Source organism: Podarcis liolepis (genome assembly GCF_965112155.1).
Source record: "Podarcis liolepis genome assembly, chromosome: 2".
In the NCBI taxonomy this organism is placed as follows: Eukaryota; Metazoa; Chordata; class Lepidosauria; order Squamata; family Lacertidae; genus Podarcis; species Podarcis liolepis.
The window spans coordinates 59255948-59275627 of record NC_139555.1 but is presented as its reverse complement, the minus strand read 5'-3'; the positions used below and the strand labels follow the sequence as shown (position 1 = coordinate 59275627).

At 41.5% G+C, this 19680-nt stretch overlaps 1 protein-coding gene across 1 annotated transcript in view; it reads right to left on the bottom strand.

The window, feature by feature from the left end:
• Positions 1 to 1726: 1726 nt before the first annotated feature.
• TGFBI (transforming growth factor beta induced) overlaps positions 1727 to 19680 on the bottom strand; it is a 43196-nt gene continuing 25242 nt past the window's right edge. Inside the window, exons 8-17 of the mRNA XM_083488117.1 lie at positions 17963 to 18175; positions 16812 to 16949; positions 15096 to 15232; positions 14376 to 14512; positions 12235 to 12365; positions 9068 to 9192; positions 7728 to 7830; positions 6430 to 6509; positions 5335 to 5359; positions 1727 to 3468 (exon numbers count right to left, since the gene is read on the bottom strand). Of these exons, the coding sequence (XP_083344243.1) occupies positions 3428 to 3468; positions 5335 to 5359; positions 6430 to 6509; positions 7728 to 7830; positions 9068 to 9192; positions 12235 to 12365; positions 14376 to 14512; positions 15096 to 15232; positions 16812 to 16949; positions 17963 to 18175 (1130 nt within the window). The 3' untranslated portion in view covers positions 1727 to 3427. The remainder of the gene's footprint in view (positions 3469 to 5334; positions 5360 to 6429; positions 6510 to 7727; positions 7831 to 9067; positions 9193 to 12234; positions 12366 to 14375; positions 14513 to 15095; positions 15233 to 16811; positions 16950 to 17962; positions 18176 to 19680) is intronic.

Genomic DNA, 19680 nt, shown 5'->3' with positions numbered 1-19680 from the left:
ATGTTGCTGGACTTTGACTCCCATCTGCCCCAGAAGCATAATCAGTGGAGTCGAACAGCAGCTCAAAGGCCAATAAATTATACATAGGAAGGGACATGTGTCACTGAGAAATCCAGCACCATCATTAAATGTGGAAATCTAGAGGTGGTGCTCCACCGTAATGACTGATGAATTAGGCAAGTAAGAGAATCACACTTTTGCTGGAGCATTGACTGGCTGGCTGGGCAATCTTGGGTAAGCTGGTATTGATTAACAGTGCCCTACTTCCCAGGGTTATTGCAAGGATTACTAATTGATAGTGCTCTGCTTTGCAGGGATGTTAATAGTGCCCTACTTTACTGGGTTCTTGGAAGGACTACAAATGCACAAAAAGTCCTTTGAACTAAGTGTCATTGGGAGAAGTAGGCATTTACTGGGGTACCTGGCAAATGAGCTCTTAATGGTGCCAGCTGGGAGTGTCATTGGGAGAAGTAGGCATTTACTGGGGTACCTGGCAAATGAGCTCTTAATGGTGCCAGCTGGTAGCATTACCATAGCACGTTCATGAATATGGCACCTACACAATCAACAGAATAGTTTGATGCACAGATAACAAAACACCGGGAACAAAATATTTGTTCTCCAACTATGTTTCATGTTCACAAAGCTCCTGTATACCTGAAGGAGCGTCTCCACCCCCATCGTTCTGCCCGGACACTGAGATCCAGCGCCGAGGGCCTTCTGGCGGTTCCCTCATTGCGAGAAGCAAAGCTACAGGGAACCAGGCAGAGGGCCTTCTCGGTAGTGGCGCCCGCCCTGTGGAACGCCCTTCCAGCAGATGTCAAAGCGATAAACAACTACCTGACATTCAGAAGACATCTTAAGGCAGCCCTGTTCAGGGAAGTTTTTAACGTGTGATTTTACTGTATTTTTGGTTTTATGGAAGCCGCCCAGAGTGGCTGGGGAGGCCCAGCCAGATGGGCGGGGTATAAATAATAAATTATTATTATTATTATTATTATTATTATTATTATTATTATTATTATTATTATTGATAATTGCTGAAAGCCTGGCTTTGCCAACCATGTGCTACTTTATTTTTATTTATTTTTCAAAAAAACTTTCTTAATCACATTTTTGTAGTTGTTTTGAGTTATAAATAATTAATTAGTCCAAATAGTTACAAATAAATAAATAGTGGGTGAAGGGCGTCTTTAAGCTATCTCATGAATATGTCCAAAATTTAAACAAAGAATATTGTAAAATATTTATGCAACACTTTCAATCTCTCTCTCTTCCCCCCCCAGCCCTGCCAATTCTGCCAGGCCTCTGTGCCATCCCATATCTGAATCTGAATGCTTGAAAGTGTCCACATTTGAAAATGACTGCTTTGTATCAAAACTTGCCATATCAAGGAAAGTTGCTTTTTGAACCTTCTTTCTAAAAAAGAGAAATGGGTGTGATTTTCACATGGAGATACTGTCAAACAAATAAGTTACCATGTGCAAACTGAGATGGCAGTGTCCTACTTCCTCACTGCCAGGATAGTGTGAGGTAATACTCTGAGGTAAACGGCTGAAAGAAAAGCTTCACAATGTGTAAAATCTGCAGAAAGACTTTTGGGGTGGTACTCAAGAGATTTCTTAAAAGCTATCTGAGGTAAAACTGTGTCCCTAAACAAAGTATGCTGATGTCACTTGTAATATTGCTGACACAGTCAATTTATATATTTAAAAGAAAACCCAAGTTTTATCACAAATGAATTGTTTATTTGAAGGTTTTGATGAGGGATTGCTCTATGACCACATTACAGAGAGGATGTCTTGTCAGGCTCAGGAAGGAAAAAAGATATTAAAGTTAGAACCATATGTGTAAACAAAAGCTAATTGACAGCACTGATCAATCCATAGCTTATATCATGCAAATTCCCTAATATCATCAATGAGGCTTAAAAAAAAAAAAAAGCCAAGACACAGAATTGTGTGGAACATTTTCAAAGCACAGGAGGGAAGAAAATAAAAACCACATGTTCTTGCTGAAGTACACAACTGGCATTGTTCAGAGAGTGCCTAGCAAAGTCTCTTAAGACTACAGGCCGCAATTCAGAGAGCTTGTGTTAGAATGTGTGATAGTTTGTCCACACACAGGCAGCTTTTTGTAAGGGAACGTTACATCGAAACTCCCCCCTTTTAAAAGAAAATCTCCTGAATTTCTGACAGGTTTTGTTCTCTATTAGGGGTGGATGAATGAGAAAGCTTCCACAGCATGTAGGCAGCTAGTTTTGTATCACCTGTATTGTGACCTAAATAGCCAGTTTTAATTGAAGGCACAAGGTGTACTTTTACATCCTTTAAAATGTCCACATACAAATTTATGTCTAAGTCATGCCTAGGCTGTGTGCTCTGAAAAACGGTATTAAGATTTTATGTAATTGCTATGAAGCTTGTTGCCTTCATTTTCAAAATGTAGCTGAAAGCCCCAACCAACCCCATTAACAATGAGAGACCAAATCAGAATATCCTATCTGTAAGCTTGCAAGCCTCAAGCCATAAACTATGGAAAAGTCACAAAGTTGGATTATTATTCTAAAGCAAGACTCTTTTAAAAACTCTGTTGTTTTTTTAAAGAAAAAGAAAAGCACCACAGTACAGAGACCACTCATGATCCATCTGTACCTACCAATATACATATAGAAATGAATAATAAATGCTTCTGTGGCTATCTTCTAAAATATTTCACGACAAAACTCTGTTAAGTAGGAAAATACTACTGTTAGCACCTTATAGAAAACGGACCATTCATCTCACTGACCCTCAAGAATGTGAAGGGCCAATTTGGACAAATGAGCTTCACAAATCTTGGTTTTAGCAGTGACGGTGTGCAAAAGTGCAGGATCAGTCTACGTACCTGCACTCAAAACCATGTAGACAGACTGTAGCAATTGAAAACCAGGCTGCATTTCTGAATAACTCCCTTTTCTAAAGCCAAAGCCTCAGATATTCAATAGGATTCTGAGCATAAGGCAGTGTGTGCAGTTCTTGACAGCGCATGCAAACCTTAAACATTTTTATTAAATACTAACCAGAGAGGGATTGATTTTAGCGTGTCTTGCAATCAAAGTCATTTTTAGCTCTTGCACAACTGGAGGCTGGGCCTAAATAATTTTGGAGTAGACACACATACCTGAGGCTTCCTGAATTCTCAACTACCAACTGTAACAAAATTAGGCTTATCAAACAATGGTTTAAATATATATGGCTTTTATTTTCTCTCCTTCATTTCAGTTGAAAAAAAACATAACCTTTGTGTAATACATGGTGGCATGTGTGTATGTGTGGGTGGTGGTGTTGTTGTTTTGTAGAAAACAAAGTCCTTCTTTTCAGCAACCCAATGGCAAAAGCTAGTTGAATCCTTGGTTGTGCTTTACATATACAGAATGGCTGTTGCTTTAGTGTTTCATTCTGGCTAACAATCTGGAATACACAGGAGCTGAAAAAGGAGAGAAGGAGACGCTGTCATAAGCACAACTGCATTAATCATCTATGGCTGCATCAAAAAGATAGTCAGAGGTCTTCTCAAATTAAAATCAGTAAACCATTTACTACCACTATGTTATTTTGTTCCTCTCTAAAGCTGTTCACAGCCAAATGAAAACCGAATTGCTTGTAAGATGCTTTAGAATGTGCCTACAGTGTTTGTTTTGAACATTGACTGCAATCAGGCACTCATTCCCAGATACTTAATTCCACTGGATTTGCTAAGCTTCATTAAACAAAGTTGGATGCCTATGCCACAGTGCTCTGGCATACACATGGCAATTTGCAAGAATGGGGTGATATGATATAATAGTATACTATCCCCTTCACAGTGGGGTATAGTATTCCCTTGACTGAGTATGCACTGAGACATCTAGGTGTCTCCTGACCAATACATTATATTTACATACACAGCATAATTTGTTGTGAATTTGGTGGCAACATCCTGAGATGGAAGAATGAAGAGTACCACTTCAGATTCCAGGTGGGGGAATTACATTTATAAAATATGTTCCTCTGTTAAAACAACACCCCACAAGCCCTCCCTTGTAGCAGAGCAGGGAACAGACTGAGCCAGAACCTAGCTTTTATTTAAAAGGAGGTGTATTTTAAAATGTGGGGAAGTGTTCAAAAAATATAATCTACCATCTGCAGGCTGCAATGGCATAGACCACTCTGTTGCCTCAGGATTTTATCACCTCACTCTGTTGCATGTCTAGACCAGGCAGGACAAGAGGAGAGGGATTGTTTGCCTGCTATGCAAAGGAAAGGAAACCTGTCCCTCACATTGCCTAAGCAGCCAAGCAATGTTCCCTATCTCCAGGTAGGGCTGGGAAGAAACCCTGACTGAAACCCTAGAGAGCAGCTGCTGTCCTGTGCGGCCAGTACTGACCTAGATGGTAAAAGGTAAAGGATCCCTGGACAGTTAAGCCCAGTCAAAGGCGACTGGGATGCGGTGCTCATCTTGCTTCAGGCCGAGGGAGCCACCGTTTGTCCATAGACGGCTTTCTGGGTCATGTGGCCAGCATGACAAAACTGCTTCTGGTGCAACAGGACACTGCGACGGAAACTAGAGTGCACAGAAATGCCATTTACCTTCCTGCGGCAGTGGTATCTATTTATTGACTTGCACTGGCATGCTTTCGAACTGCTAGGTTGGCAGGAGCTAGGACAGAACAGGAGCTCACCACCGTCACACGGATTCGAACCGCTGACCTTCCAATCAACAAGTCCAAGGGGCTCGGTGGTTTAGACCACAATGCCACCTGCATCCCTATTGACCTAGATGGACCAGTGGTCTGTCTCAGTGAAAGGAGCAGTGGGAGACAGGGAAATATGGCTGAGCATATCTCCCTACTTCCAACACATGTTTGTATTTTGACTGGGGCATTTCACATTCCTTGTTATCCAAAACGTTTTTTCATAGCTGATAGTTCAACTCAGCCTTAGCGAATTGCCCTTGAAGAGCCTCCAAGTAACTAAGAGAAGGAAAGCCTCAGTAAGAAAGGAGGGAATGGCACTGCTTCCCAGAAGGGTACATCAGCAGGCAAATTCAGAGGGGGTCCAGAGTATACATGACCCCCACTGAGAGTGTGGCTAAAAATGTTTCCGTTGGCAAGCACCCACACAGCACTCATAGGGTATCAAGTGAAGATGCCTGGAATATATGGAGGTCCCTGTGAGTGGATTAAACATACCCATGTTCTGAGAGAACACAAATGGTTCTCATGGGTGAGGCAAGGGATGCTACTACAAATCCCGGTAGCTGCCACACAACAGAGGAACCATTTAAGTTATGTGGCATGTAAATTTTGCTTACCTAATCGAACATTCCTGTGGGAAATCTGCAAGGGGGAAAAAAGAGAGAACGTTTACATTTGTACAGATGAAACAAATCAATAATATTTATATAATTTTATAGCAAATTGGTGTGCAATTGAAAACCCCAAACAAAAACACCCCTTTAGTAAGCATGGGTCTTGCCCGTGTTAGAGCAGTGTTGTGGGGCTGGGGGCAGGGACCAGTGGGCTAATCCGAAGGCAGCTTGTGTCAGAACAGCATCGGTGTGCCCTGCAGTTCCCCCTGCACCACTTGAAAAGCTGCTGTAGGTCTAACTTCAGCCCTCAGCTGCTACCACCGTAAGCCTCTGTAAAGATGGAAAGAAAACTGGGAGAAGCAGGCTGTGCCTGGGGGAGGCCATTTGCACCACAGCCATTACTTTGGAGGCCATTCAAATATGGCCAAATGAGAGATTGCATAGCATGATTTAGGGAGCTGGTACAAAGTATTTCACATCTGATCCATGGATACCAGTTCCATTGGTTCTGTATGGTTCACTACATACTTGGGATTGTGATTTTAGGAGGGGCCTGCAGACAGGCAAATTTCACTGTAATCAGTGGGAGATCTTTCCAAGCAAGCACATTTTTGAATATGTTCAAAGAGTACGTCCTGTTGCAAACCTCTATGTGTGGTGACATAAAGTCAGTGGGCCAAGTCCTTAACTCACATGGGCTCTCTCCCTGCCCTCTTCACAACATGTGAGTATAACTGATCTGGAAGATAGCAGCTTAAGACACATCTGTCTACCCTGGCCTTTGCAGGAGAATGATGTGTTCAAGGTCTGTTGTGATTACATTGCCCTCTGCTGTGTTGATTTTGAGAGCCTGAATATGATGATGATGATTATAAAATTAGTGGTTAAAGGTTTAGTGGTTTTATTATAGTTTCAACTAGATATTTTACAAGCTGCCCCAGGATCTTAATTGAAGAGGACAGTTTAAAAGTGGAACAAGTAAATAAATTATAATAATTTAATCTGAATGTAGGTTCCAGTGATATGATCTATGTTGTCCATGTCCAAATACAGGGACATCAGAAATGTCTCGATATGCTGCTTGAGCATTATGCTTACCTTGGATAATGCAGAGGCTTGCTTGAAGATTTCCAGTGCCGGATCTGCAGGCTCATCGCTTCTTTCATTAGGCCTGGAAGCTAAAAGACACAAACAACGTTCAAACAACATTCAAATACACTTGTGGGTGTTTTCTGCTTCCATTAATTTAGAAGACCAAGTTACAGCGTTCTGTTGTAATGCTTTTATTTTGGGTTGGTGTTTTGTTTCTTGAGCTACCTTAAGCATCAAATGAACAGGCAGGACACAAATTTATGGAAGGAACTAAATGCAATGGAAACAACTCTATACCAGTGCTTCGAACTCTGCTGTCAGTCTGTCCAAGAAACCAGACATTGCTGCTCTGTGCGCAAACCCATAAAATTCCACATACTATCCTAGATACTTCCTTAAGAGAAATGCTTTGTTGCCATATGCAGGAAAGGGAAAATACTACAGCTGGATTGTACATTGTATTTTTAGGAGTTGTCCACTGCTCCTATCATTGCCCTCCATCCACCAAAACTGGTAGACTTTCGAGTAGAACACAATTAAGAACATAGGTTGGGATGTGGGGAACCTTTAGCCTTCCAGATTTTGCAGAACTACAACTCCCACCAGCCCCAGCAAGCATGGGAAATGGCTAGGGATGATAGAAGTTGTAGTTAAGAGTGTGGTGCTGATAATGCCAAGGTTGCAGGTTTGATTCCCATATGGGACAGCTGCATATTCCTGCATTGCAGGGCGTTGGACTAGGTGATCCTGGGGCCTCTCTTCCAACTCTGCTGTCTTCAGCACTTCCATATTAAGTAAAGAGGCCTGGAGCTCAAATCAACACCACTGCCATCATTCTCATGGATGAGTAGGCAGGCAAACATCCTGTTTGTTCTCAAATGAGCAAAGGAGCCCTTTGAGCTGGCTCACCAGGAGCAGCCTGCTTGTAAGCTGACTCCCACCCACCCAAAAATATTGTGTCCAGTATGTTTTTTGTTAAATTGTCAAAGGAAAGTATGATTCACAGTCCTGCAAAATCACTTTCCCTTCTTCCCTCCCAATGTTTCCAATCACGTATATGGCACATGCAGTTTTCCTAACGCTTCATGTGCGCCCTGTTGAAGTGAATGAGGGCTTTGGAGACTGAAAATATAATGTTTCTCAGGAAGATGAGAATTACCCACTTGTTTCCTGCTGCACAGGAAATGTGCATTTCGCTGCTGCTCCACAGTAATAATAATGTGACCTTAACTCCTTAGGAAAGAGAAGCAAACCTGAGGGAGGGGGTGGAGATCTCTTTTATTCCTGAACCTAACGTGACCTACCTGGTGGTTGTAAAACGGTATTCACAGCATAAATCACACCATTAGTGGCCATAATATCAGCTTCGGCCACAGGTTCCTTGTTGACATTTACGATGTGTTTTTTCTTAAGAAAAAAAAAAAGAAGCAGAGATAAGTCAACAGAAACATATGCTAGGAGAAATAATTCTAGAGGAGAAAATATGCAGAAGTTGTTTTTTTTTAATTTTCTCCAAAAGACCCAGCACTGAAATCTGCTGCACCCAAGCAGTTTGTTTGTTTGAGCAAACTTTTGTGTTCAGAGGCCTGGGATTCCAATAAGTAAGAATGTGGATGCAGACTATGTTAAACAAATGTAAGATTGCTTTTTGTGGTTCCTCCCTTGCAGGCAGCCACAAACAGACTCCTATTTTCCTGCAGGTTGACCCTTGCTCTGCTAGGCCAGCATAAGTCTTGAGGGGCACTAGGCTGTGCTTAATCCCCCAAACACTGCCATGGATCAAGGAAACTGATGCATAAACTATCACAATTAGGGTATCAGTAGAAGCTCATTGCGAAGCTGTTCATGCCATGATTCCTAACAGCACTGGATGTGTTTTTGACAAGTGAAAAGAAGGTTATTAAAATGAGATAACGTTATTATGTAACAGTACAAGTGTCTAGACAGTGTGTGTATTTTGTTGGTAGTTGCTAACCACACACAACTGGACTTTCTCTTCCAGCCTCTCTTCCTCTGTGGATAGTGTCATTATGTAGCTTTGTCATAGATGTCACGGGACTTAGTTTTGTCCAACTTAGGTTTGAAGTCTGAAGGTTCATGTTCTTGTTTAAGAGACACGATAAACATCATTGTCTAGTTTCCTCTAAACCTTCCATGACAACCCTGTACCTATTCAGATTATATGTCAGGGCAAACCTTGAACTATCTCCACTACTCTTTTCACTTCTAGAAGTGAATGAATGGATAGGGGATAGAAGATTTGAACGAGATCACTCAGTCATTGTGAGATAAAGCCTACATTTCCTCCATGGTGAGGAGAAGAGGGAGAAAGAGTATGCAAAATTGAGGCTCACTTCTAATCTTCTCTTCCCCTCCCAGCCTCCCACAAAAGAATCCCAGGGAGGTAAAGTTTTGTGTGAACATTGTTAACTGGTTAATATTAGGAGTATGTCTTTGTATTTATAACTATCCTGCATGATTTCTTACGAAAATACAGGGAAGGAAGAATAAGAGGATATTATACAAGCACAGAAATGTGACATGCAACAATAAAACCATTGTCTGCTTTTCAGAAATTCAAGGTATTTGCAGATAAACAACTCAGTAATTTCACAACAAGAGATAAAGGGGGAGTTGAACTTACAGTGCTGACTTCCAGTTTATCTCCCTGCAAGGTCTTCATTCTTACAACTGCACCAACTGCTCCACTAACCAATATTTCATCCCCGATGTGGTACTTCAGAATGCTGGCAAGTTCTTTAGCATTACCTGGGTGTGAAAGAGACCCAACATATGTGTTACAGCTCATTTTACTTGTTTCGTGGTATTTAGGAAAGAAAGCAAAGTATCACATAGTGAGGTAAACAGACGAAGGACAATATCAGGAGTATTCCGCCTTCCACTAACAGTATGCAGTTGTTCCATGAAGTCAGAATGCAGCCATATATCTCTAGAGTGCCCATATTCAGATTCTCACGTATGCTGGCAAGTATTCCTTCCAGCAAAGAAACTCTTAAGCACTGAGCAGCTGAAGTGTTTTGTGCAGCAGGAGGAAGGATGCAGTATAAACAGCTATACTGTATTACATAGAATGTATTGAAGTTATTTGACTTAGCTCTTCAAATGCATGAATGTGTGATCTGAGTGATCTGCAATTTGGGGGAGGGGACACAGGACTTAAAAAATACTTGGAACCTCTATCTTTTAACAGCAGCAATGATTCCCGTAGTGCTCTGGGGTTTTTTAAAATAGTAAAACTGCTCATTTGACAACACATCATTTCCTTGCAATATTTTTCTGCTATGCTGCTGCAGCTGGTGCCTTCATTGCTTATGATGCCTTTGTCTCTATCTGTTTCTTCCATAAGCAGAAGAGGATGCCAACATATACTGGCAATGAATCATAGCAGCTTATAAATCTGATATCTGGCAAGTGCTTCCAAGAGTGGCAGAAGACGTACTGGAAAAGAAAACCCCGATGCTGTTTTTGGAAACAGGTGAAACTGAACCAAAATGTTTGAAGCTGTTTTGATAAGCCTTTACGCATTACTGATCTTTTCCTCTGTGCCTTGACCAACAAAGGCACATTTGTAAAACAGAAAATATCATGACCCCCCAAAACACCCATCTAAATTTGCTCTCTATCACAACATTGATAAATCCATTCAAGAAAGGTTCAAGGCCTCACTATGAAAAACGGATTTCGTGTTTCAGTTAGTCTTCAGTGAACTTGGAATCACAGCTTGGATGAGATAAATATGTATACTTTCTGGCAAAGTTTTAGGCTAGAAAGTAATCAGTAGTTCCTCATTTAAAAGACAGTACCAGAATTTCAAAGGAAGCATTGCAATTATATTGCTGAAAATTCACTCTCATATCTCATGCATCTATGGACTGGTTTGGTATTGAATTCAGTACTTTTCTATATGTACTTTGCAAAGCATGTGCAAAGGCATAACACTGGAGGTAATGAATTTCAGGATTTTGTGTGTGACCCTTAACTCTGGACAGATCGTCCAGGTTTTCTCAGCTCCAGAATAAAATTGAAATTTCTGAGATGCAGAAATGATATGCAGTCAGACATTATACCATCTATATAATATATACTGCCATCATAGAATCATAGAGTTGGAAAAGACCAGAAGAGTCATATACAACCAACTTCTATATTTGCTCCAAACAATTCAGTAGCAGGGGGCTGGACTACAACCCCCTGCTACTGAATTGTTTGGAGCAAATATAGAAGTAGGTTGTATATTGTCCCAAATCCAGCTGCAGCTACGAGTAACACATCCAAGAGATAAAGCTGATCAAACAAGAAATTACAGTTCTTCTTCCCTTTTTCCTCTTACACAAGTTGCTCTTTGCTATATATTCCCATCAATGGTGATTCATTGCTTTCAGAGGAGTAAGCTAAATATTTTGCTTACAAAGCCTCAGAACATTTTGACTGTTCACATCTGGGATGTTTCAGTTCCACAGCTACTTACGGTAGCTACAAATCAGTTACGAACTATTTGTGCATTAAGCAATAGAGCAAATGTGCAGACTGCTGCTCTGCGAACTTAAAAGGATAACCAGCTCCCATCAGCAGATGTTGCATTATGATGTCACAAATGGGATGGGCATGAACTGAGAAAAGTCATTGCACTAGAACAGCTCATATTCTTTTCTAAGCCACATCAGGCAAGAGAATGTTTCAATATTTACATGAAAGATAATTGAACAAGTTCACATACCCTTTCCTTATAGGGCTTCCAAGCTGAAGCTCCCCCCCCCCCCGGGCCTGGGGCCTATGAAAATCTCACCCCTGTCCTTACCAGCCCAGCTAACATTCATCAACATTTATTAATGGCCATCTGTGATTTCCATCTTCCCTGCTATGATTCGTGGCAACTCTTTTAGACATGACATTTTTCTTACTTAGGTCCTTCAGTAGCCCAGGCGTGGTTTCCCTCTCTCGCTTGAGGGACATATTAGTAGTAGTTTTTTAGATATTGGTTGTTAACCTCTTTTTAGTTGTTTGTTAACAGTGTAGCATATGTACCCATGCACCACAGCCCACACCACTACTACTGCTTGTCCATCTTATCAACCCTGAATCTTGACTGATACTCTTCTTTCTTTGCCTTTTTTCTACTCCTTCATTACCCCTGCAATATTCCATAAAAGTACTAGGAAATTTCAAGGACTGAGGCATAAGGGATCTCTGGACTGTCTATGTCTTTCCCCCACACACAGACAACTGCACACATGACAGAGAGACTGGCAGATAGACTATCATTGCCTCTCTCTCATAGACTCATTCTTTCACACATACATAATCATACACATAGAGAGAACAGAGACCAGCTCTTTCTCTTTCTCTCTCACACAACTAAACTTGCAATCACACATGCTAGCATACAGAAAAACAGGACATCCCCCCCCTCCTCATAACAGCAGTCTGATGAGCAGGGGAGGGAAGTTCAGCAGAGTGGGTGGCAACTCTGCAAAATATTTCTTTTCATTGTGATAAATTGTTGGGATCTAGTGCACCCACCCACCCACACAAAGTTTGAAGGGCCTGAACTGTCTCACCATGGGTGTAGACAGTAAGTCACTGTCACCTCATGGACAAATCATTCCTCGTGACATCAGTGAAAACCAGAGCCACCACTTTTGTAACCTATTGTCTCCAACAAGCAAACAAAAGAGAAGCTGAATATGAGACTAATAGCACAGAATGCTGGAAAGCTCACTTATCCAAGGAAATCAGTGTAAATAATCTCAGTATCTCACACCACAGCCAACCAGATCTATGGACATTTACCCATCAGTTTGTTCAGCTCCCCTTGTGGCATGGCTCGGAAGGCTTCGTTTGTTGGTGCGAACACTGTGAAGGACCTTGGCCTGTTCAGCGTTTCTGTGAGGCCTGCAGACTGGATGGCAGCCACTAGAGTGCTGTCGGAAACACACAGAGAAAATACGCATTTAACGCTCAAGCATTTTTCAAAGAGCAGTTTAAAATGTCACGGCTGAAATAACAAAGAGGTCCAGCATAGAGCTCCACATATGTCCCAACGTGTACATAGAACTCCCGAGCTAGTGGGCTTCTCGGTTCCTTTCGCCAGAAGGGATTGCTGTGTTTAGGGAAACCTGATGTGCCTGCAGTATATTATTGGGGAGGAGCAAGGAGCTCTTAAACAAAGACTTCCCAAAGGGAACTGGCTGGACACTGCTGGACAGGATTCTATAAGACCTTTGTGTTGGCAGGTCACATGTCCCATTAAAGCGGCAGTGCAGGGTGAGGCGCTCAGGCCCAGGAGCCAAAGATGGCTTTCCAGGCGCCTCTCTTTGGCCCCGCCACAGGCCACACCCTCCTGGGTTCTTTTCTTTGGCCGGAATATGTTCTTGAACTCTGATAATACTTCTTGCTTGCCTGGAAGGAGGACAGAGGAATGTGTGCGGTTTGCTGAAACCTCTGACTTTTGCATTTCTGGAATATAACCTACTGTACCAAGGTGAGCGTCGCACCATCGCACTTCCCACTTTTGCATCTGGCTACTTTGCAAAAAGTTCCTCACTGCAGTACTAGAGCAAAAGCCTCCCAGTGGCTTGACTGGGTGCTATTTGCATTCAGGTGACACAGTTCAATCAGCTTAGAAACCTTGACCACTGCTGTCTTTAATCATGAGCTCTTTATCTGCAAAAGGGAATTAATACTGCCCTACTGGCCTGCTGCATTTATTATTAAAGAGGAAAAGATAAAGTGCAAACACCTAACACGGAAAGAATTATAATGAAGTTAGGATCTAATTAAATTGCAGCATTGGTCTGTGTTGAATTACTTGTGGGCAATCCTAACCCTGGCTGGGTAGCACTGAGCCTTAAAGGAGAGGCGGAACCAGGGTAGATGCAGCAAATGGGCTTGAACTGGAGTTCCTGCCACAATCTGCAGCTCACTAAAGCTGCTTAGGATCTAGTAGATCCTTGGTCCCCACCAGGTCTGTCCCTCCTTGCCTCCATCCCCTGTAATCATTTAGAACAAAAACGATAAAAATGTATTTTGATTAAATATTCAAATAAAAGTCAGGTCTACAATGCCATTGAGAAAAGCTTTCAAGCAAGAGCCTCAGATTAATTTTAAATGCTTTGCCAATGTATGAATTAGGCTTGAACTGGAGAGACACAATTAGAATTTCGCAGTAACAGACAGAGAACTACACAACTATGTGTGCCCATCAGGACTTTTGATTCATTTATTTTTTAAAAACATAATAAAATCCAGAGGAGGTACAACAGGTGCCTTCTGTTTTAACCTTTAAACACCAGCCAGAAACTTTTCTATGTTGCCACATGTATGCTGGCCATTAATAAAATATCCTTTTGCAATTGTTGATTTCCAGTTTTAAATGTTTACATGGTTTTTATTGTATGGTTTTCAGTTTAATTGTGGTAATGAATAGTGACATAAGTATTTTTATAAATAAAAATAATTTAAAAATCGTGTCCTTAATATTATAATAATGGTGTCAATTTATTTATTTGTGAGTCAAAATCCATGCTGTTAAACACGATATCTCAGTGGCATAGCACCTGCTTTGCATGCATCAATCAATCCCCAATATCACTAGGCAGGTCCAGGAAAGACTCCTGTCTGAAAAACCAGAGAACTTCTGCCAGTCAGTGTATATACAATACAATACAATACAATACAATACAATACAATACAATACAATACAATATACAGTGTATATGCAATATTGACCTAGATCGACTAATGGTCTGGATCTGTATAGGACAGTTTCCTATGTCTCTCTTCCATCCTTTTTTTATATAAAAAAAGGTTTAAATCAGATAATTGATTTTAAAATTCAAAATGTGATTAAATATGCAGAAATAATCAGCCTCAAGTTCTCACTTCTCCCACGTCACTGTTCTCAAGCTAACAATACAAACTAAAAATGTCACCTGAAACGATCATCCGCTTTGAGCACATCCATAACGGTGCCAAGAGGGGGAGTCACCAACTTTTCCATACTGAACAAGGTTCCAAATCTTCCTCTTTTGTCGTGGGCAGCAATGCAGGCATTTTCAATGCAGAGAGTCTACAGGATGGATTGGGTTTTAATTAAAAGCATCACGGAAGTTTAAAACGATTTAAGTTTCTACACTAGAGATCCTGCACATCTTGGTCTGTGGCATGAGGCCTAGAAGTACTTGAACACCAACTGACTAGTAAATCGGACATTCCCACAAGGCTAACAGTCTGTCGACTGCATGCTGATCAAGTGATTTAAAAGGCAGAGCATTCACACAAATCAGCTCAGTGTAACACTAGAGTGGAATCAATTCAGTGTTGTGTGAAAAGAACTTTCCAGTGCAGAAAACGAAGGACCCAGCTTGTTCATCTATACAGAAACACCAGGCCTTGTTCTACTGTGAAACTCACTGAATAATCTTAGGTCAAACACAGGATTGCTGCGAGGACAGAAATGAAATAACCCCATTTAAACTGCTATGTATGAGTACCTGGAGAAAGGATTTTATTTGAACTGATTGTTTTTACTACTACTACTACTACTACTACTACTACTTCCCTACCCTTCCTCCCAAAGGAACCCAGAGCAACAAACCCTGTTTTAAAAGTAAAAACTCAAACTGGGAGAAGTAATTAAATGGCAAACGTACATTGCGGTACACAAATACTCTCAGCTGCTTGCCACTCAGAGTTTCTAGTTTCTGTCCATGGAAAAGGTATTTAGAGGAAAGCTGCTCTTTAATAATGTGATCCCGGAGCACGTTCCTGCCTGGTGTAGGTGTCTGATCTGCAGAACAAAAGAAAGCCAAGAGTCATAGTTTTATAACAAGGCATCTAAAGCATGCTGTTGTGTAGAATTTTGTTGCAAAACGCAAGTTTCAAAGTGAGTCCCCTACGCGACCCCTCCCCCACCGCAAAGAAAGGGCCGGGAACTGCTTTCTTTTAAAATGTAGTCAGTGTCTGCAAAAACAAAATTTGCATCTGCAACCCATGTGGCTACACAGAAAACTTGATGAGGGAACAATTGTGATTCACACCAGTGCCATCCTTGTGCACCACTCTGATAGTTCCTGAAACTAAAAATAATAAAAGTGCTTATTATTATAAAAGAGAAAATGCTGCTCGAGTCAACAATTTCAATATTTCAGTGCAGCATGCACAGTTTCCTTTGTAGCTCATGGTTCCACAGTGTGAGGACCAAGCATACTCCATTGCCTCTTTCTCCCTCCATGTTAGTGCCAATGTATTTCAATTCCAAAGAGATAGGCATTTAGCTTCTGTAACAAAAGCAACACAGAATTCTGCGGCACTTTAAAGACTTAATGTTATTGAAGCATAAACTTTTGCATCACATTGTCATAAAGTTCTAGCAATTGTTGATCAAGCTCATTTTTTTAATCGCCTTGGGCGAGAGGTAGCCTGAGGTCCACATGACAGCCTCAGAGTTCTTGAGAGGAAAAGCTGGATCTAAAGGTAACATCTAAGTAGAGAGTTACTGTCAGAGCAACTGGTACCACAGTGTAAATCTGTAGTGAGGAACCTGTGTCCTTCCATACATTGCTGGACTCCCATCAGCCCCAGCGAGCATAACAAATGGTCAGAGATGACAGGAAATGTAGTCCAATGAAATTGGGAGAGCCTTGGTTTCCCCACCTCTGCTGAACACCACCCATTCATTCCCCAAAGCCAAAACACACAATGAGCTCCTGTGACAAGAACTGGGTGTTATGTTGACAAGACAAAAGGCAGGATTCCCATCCCCCCATATCTATCATTTCAGAGTGGTTTCACACACACTGTAAAGTTCATTCAATCAACACCAGGTACCCCTATACTGTACATGAATTAATAGGTGACCCTGTAGAAACAATGTGAATTATTCCACTGATATGAATACATTCAGATGAATGTGGATTCTTTCGATCAGGCAGAATTGTGAGTTCCCCAGAAACTAGTCAGCGCAAATGAAGATGATCTTTGGGGAAGCAGCATGCCTTTACAGTGCCAATATCACTCTGTAACCCGGGCTGGCTGGTCCTGTGTTTGATGGGCATATCCTGCATGCATTAAAGTGACTGCATTTTACATTACCTTTTACAGCATTAGAACCAGAATAACACCAAAAAAAGAAAAAGATGTGACCTTAATTTGCAACCTTACGAGCTCAAATTGACTTTCAACAATAAAATGAAGCTTTAGGGACAGCTCATGCATGCAGAGGGGATTATAATCTCTCCTCGTTTCCAGTCATGGCTGTCACACACAACCAGCAGTGCCCACCAGAGTATGGATTCTGTCCTGAGTTGATTGACGCTTCTGGTTCTGCCACTAAGCAGATTAGAGTGCAGATGAGTGCCAGAGCTTACCTGTGAAGAAAGAATTGATGGGGGCAAGAACTGTCAGCCCCTCATTTCCAGTGAGATGCGAACTGAGGCCAGCTCGTCTAAAAAGGTCCATAGCCTTTGAAGTGTCGGAATCCTGCCCGAGCTCCAACAAAGTTTTAGCTGCAATTTAAAAAGAAAAGGTGTTAACATGAGTCTCAACATTATTATTTATTACAGAAAGGGTAACTGATGAATGACCAGAGCAGGGGTCAGCAAACTTTTTCAGCAGGGGGCCGGTCCACTGTCCCTCAGACCTTGTGGGGGGTCAGACTATATTTTGAAGAAAAAAATGAATGAATTTCTATGCCCCACAAATAACCCAGAGATGCATTTTAAATAAAAGCATACGTTCTACTCATGTAAAAACACACTGTTTGGGCCGGATCAGGCCCCTGGGCCTTTGTTTGCCTACCCATGGACCAGAGCTTGAAATTAAATTAAAATATGCAACAAAAATATGTGTATTCTATGCCAGATTCATTATGTGTTTTTTTAAAATGAGACTTTATGGTTCATTTTACATCTCCATTTCAACGCTCATGCTGTGCTTCCTCTATCAAAAAAACAAACCCAGAAAGATTTGGCATTTTGATTCTTAATTTTGTTGACATTAAGCTTATTTTTAATATTTTTCTCTCTGTGAAATACATTCATATATAACCTCATTTTAGAAGTGGGAAAGATACACTATGGAAGACAAGTGACTCAGATGGAACATCAGCTGAACTGACATGGAATTAGGCCAGTCACAACTGGGTCAGGTTGTTGTAGTGCGTTCTCCGTATATTCGAATAAAAGAAGACAATTGATGGCAATAAAGAGGGGTGTTGCTTAAAAGGTATAATTAAAAGGTACTTAAAATGGGTATAATTTATATGCAGAGATGCTTCTGGGCAAGTTGGCTGGTGTCTCATCTGCACTTTGCTCTGCAGTGTGCTCAGCCATGCTATAAGGAAAGAAAAAACCTACAAAAATGAGCAGGATGTCCAGCCCCGAACACAAAGGACCTGGAGCTGAGGCCCTGGGGGTCAACCCCAAACAACAGCCCTGGGGGTTAAGCTGCACTGTTCACACTGGCAAGCTCACCAAGCACATCTTGTCTGAGACAAAATCATAATGAGAAAAAGGTTTACCAGAGTCTGGGATGAGTAATTCGTTGACAAAGTGTATCACGCCATTGGTCGCGATGACATCCTTGTTAGCAATGATGGGCCTTCCATTAAGAGTCAGTTCGTCGCCATTGCAGCCTACGTCCAGCATGTTCCCCTCCAGTGTTTCCATTGATAAACCAGCAATAATGGCTTCTGCACACATGGCTGTTTTCAAGATGTGGTTGCTCAGCAGGTCTATGTGGAAACAAAATATACCAAGCAGATTTGAAAAGAGGGAAAACCTCTTTAAAATTTTTAAAAAGGAAAGATATAGTGGCTTGAAAATTGCTACCAGTGTGTCGTAGGCTATGGAATGGAAATTAAACCAAACAACAAGGTATCACGTTTAATCTGATCATGCCCCCCACAAAAGAACAAAATGCATATTGTATGTACATATGCACACTAATTGCAAGAAGCTGGAGACAAGGGAAGTAAATAGTACAGCTTTGAAGCCAATTAGCATCATTGTAATGTCCTAAATTAGCCAGAGAATTTGTACTCTTGAGATATGTACAAAGTTTCCCTGATGGTTTCCAAAAACATTTCCACTTTGCCAAGAAATGAGTTTGGGACACTCATCTGCAAAAGCAGATGCACACTTTTTAATGGAGGTATGGTATTGATTTTTAAATTGTGTAATGGTTTTTCAAAATTAGTTCATTGTGACTTTTGCTGCTTTATGCTGAATATAAAACTGTTTGATTTCATTGTGTGAGATGCCCAGAGAATTGTTATGGGGCGGCTAGAGTGATTTAATAAATAAATTTCCAAAATTTTCTTTCCCCCACCAGATTTGACCAAGACCTGCCAGTGTTGAGCATTGTTCTCCATTTCAAGCCACAAAGACCTGGTTTATTTGTGCTTTAGTTTCCTGCTTAGGAGGCGAGTGGGTAGCCTTGAGTTTGGTTTGGTGTTTTTAAAACCAGCTTGCTATTGCTACGTAGAACCAGGCTAATGCTCATCTAGCACATCGCTCAAAGTGCTGACCAACTTGCTATTGCTCATCTAGTTCCCCATGGAAAGTGCTGATGAGCTTGTTATTGCTTATCTAGTTCTCCATTCATCTGAGCTCCCTGTCTGCCTTCTGGCTACTGACTCAGTACAAATGCAGCTTCGTCTTTTTTCCATGGCCTTGTCTCTACATTCCTGCCTTAAAACCAGACGGTGGAGAATGAGCAGAGAAAGGCCACCACCATAGCAGCGGGTCATGCAAACAGTGCACTGGGCTATGGGGATTGAAACCGGCCTTCTCTTTAGAGGACCTTTCTGTCAGCTGTCCTTAAAAGCAGAGTGGTGGTGCTCACTTGACCTCCTGAGTCACTGCTGCTTACTGGGAAGGAGAGGGAGAGATGGTAGAGAGGTTGGCGCAGTGCAAGCGCACCGGCAGAGCCTATCTGGTGCTCCTGCTGGTACACATGCACCAATTGGACTTCACCACCTTGTCCCTCCCCTTCTCCTTCCCAGTAAGCAGCAGCAACGCAGCTGTCGAGGTCACCACAATGTCCATCTGCTACTAACTTTAAGGAGAGAAATCAGAGAGAGAAAAGATTTGAGGTCAGCGGTATGTCACTTTGAACCATTACAGAAATATAAGTTTCTCCCCACCCCTTACCCCTGAAAAATTAACATTTAACCTTGCCTTTCAAGATATGGCAAAGTTATAAAATCATCAGTGAATTACACACCAAGAAAAAGTA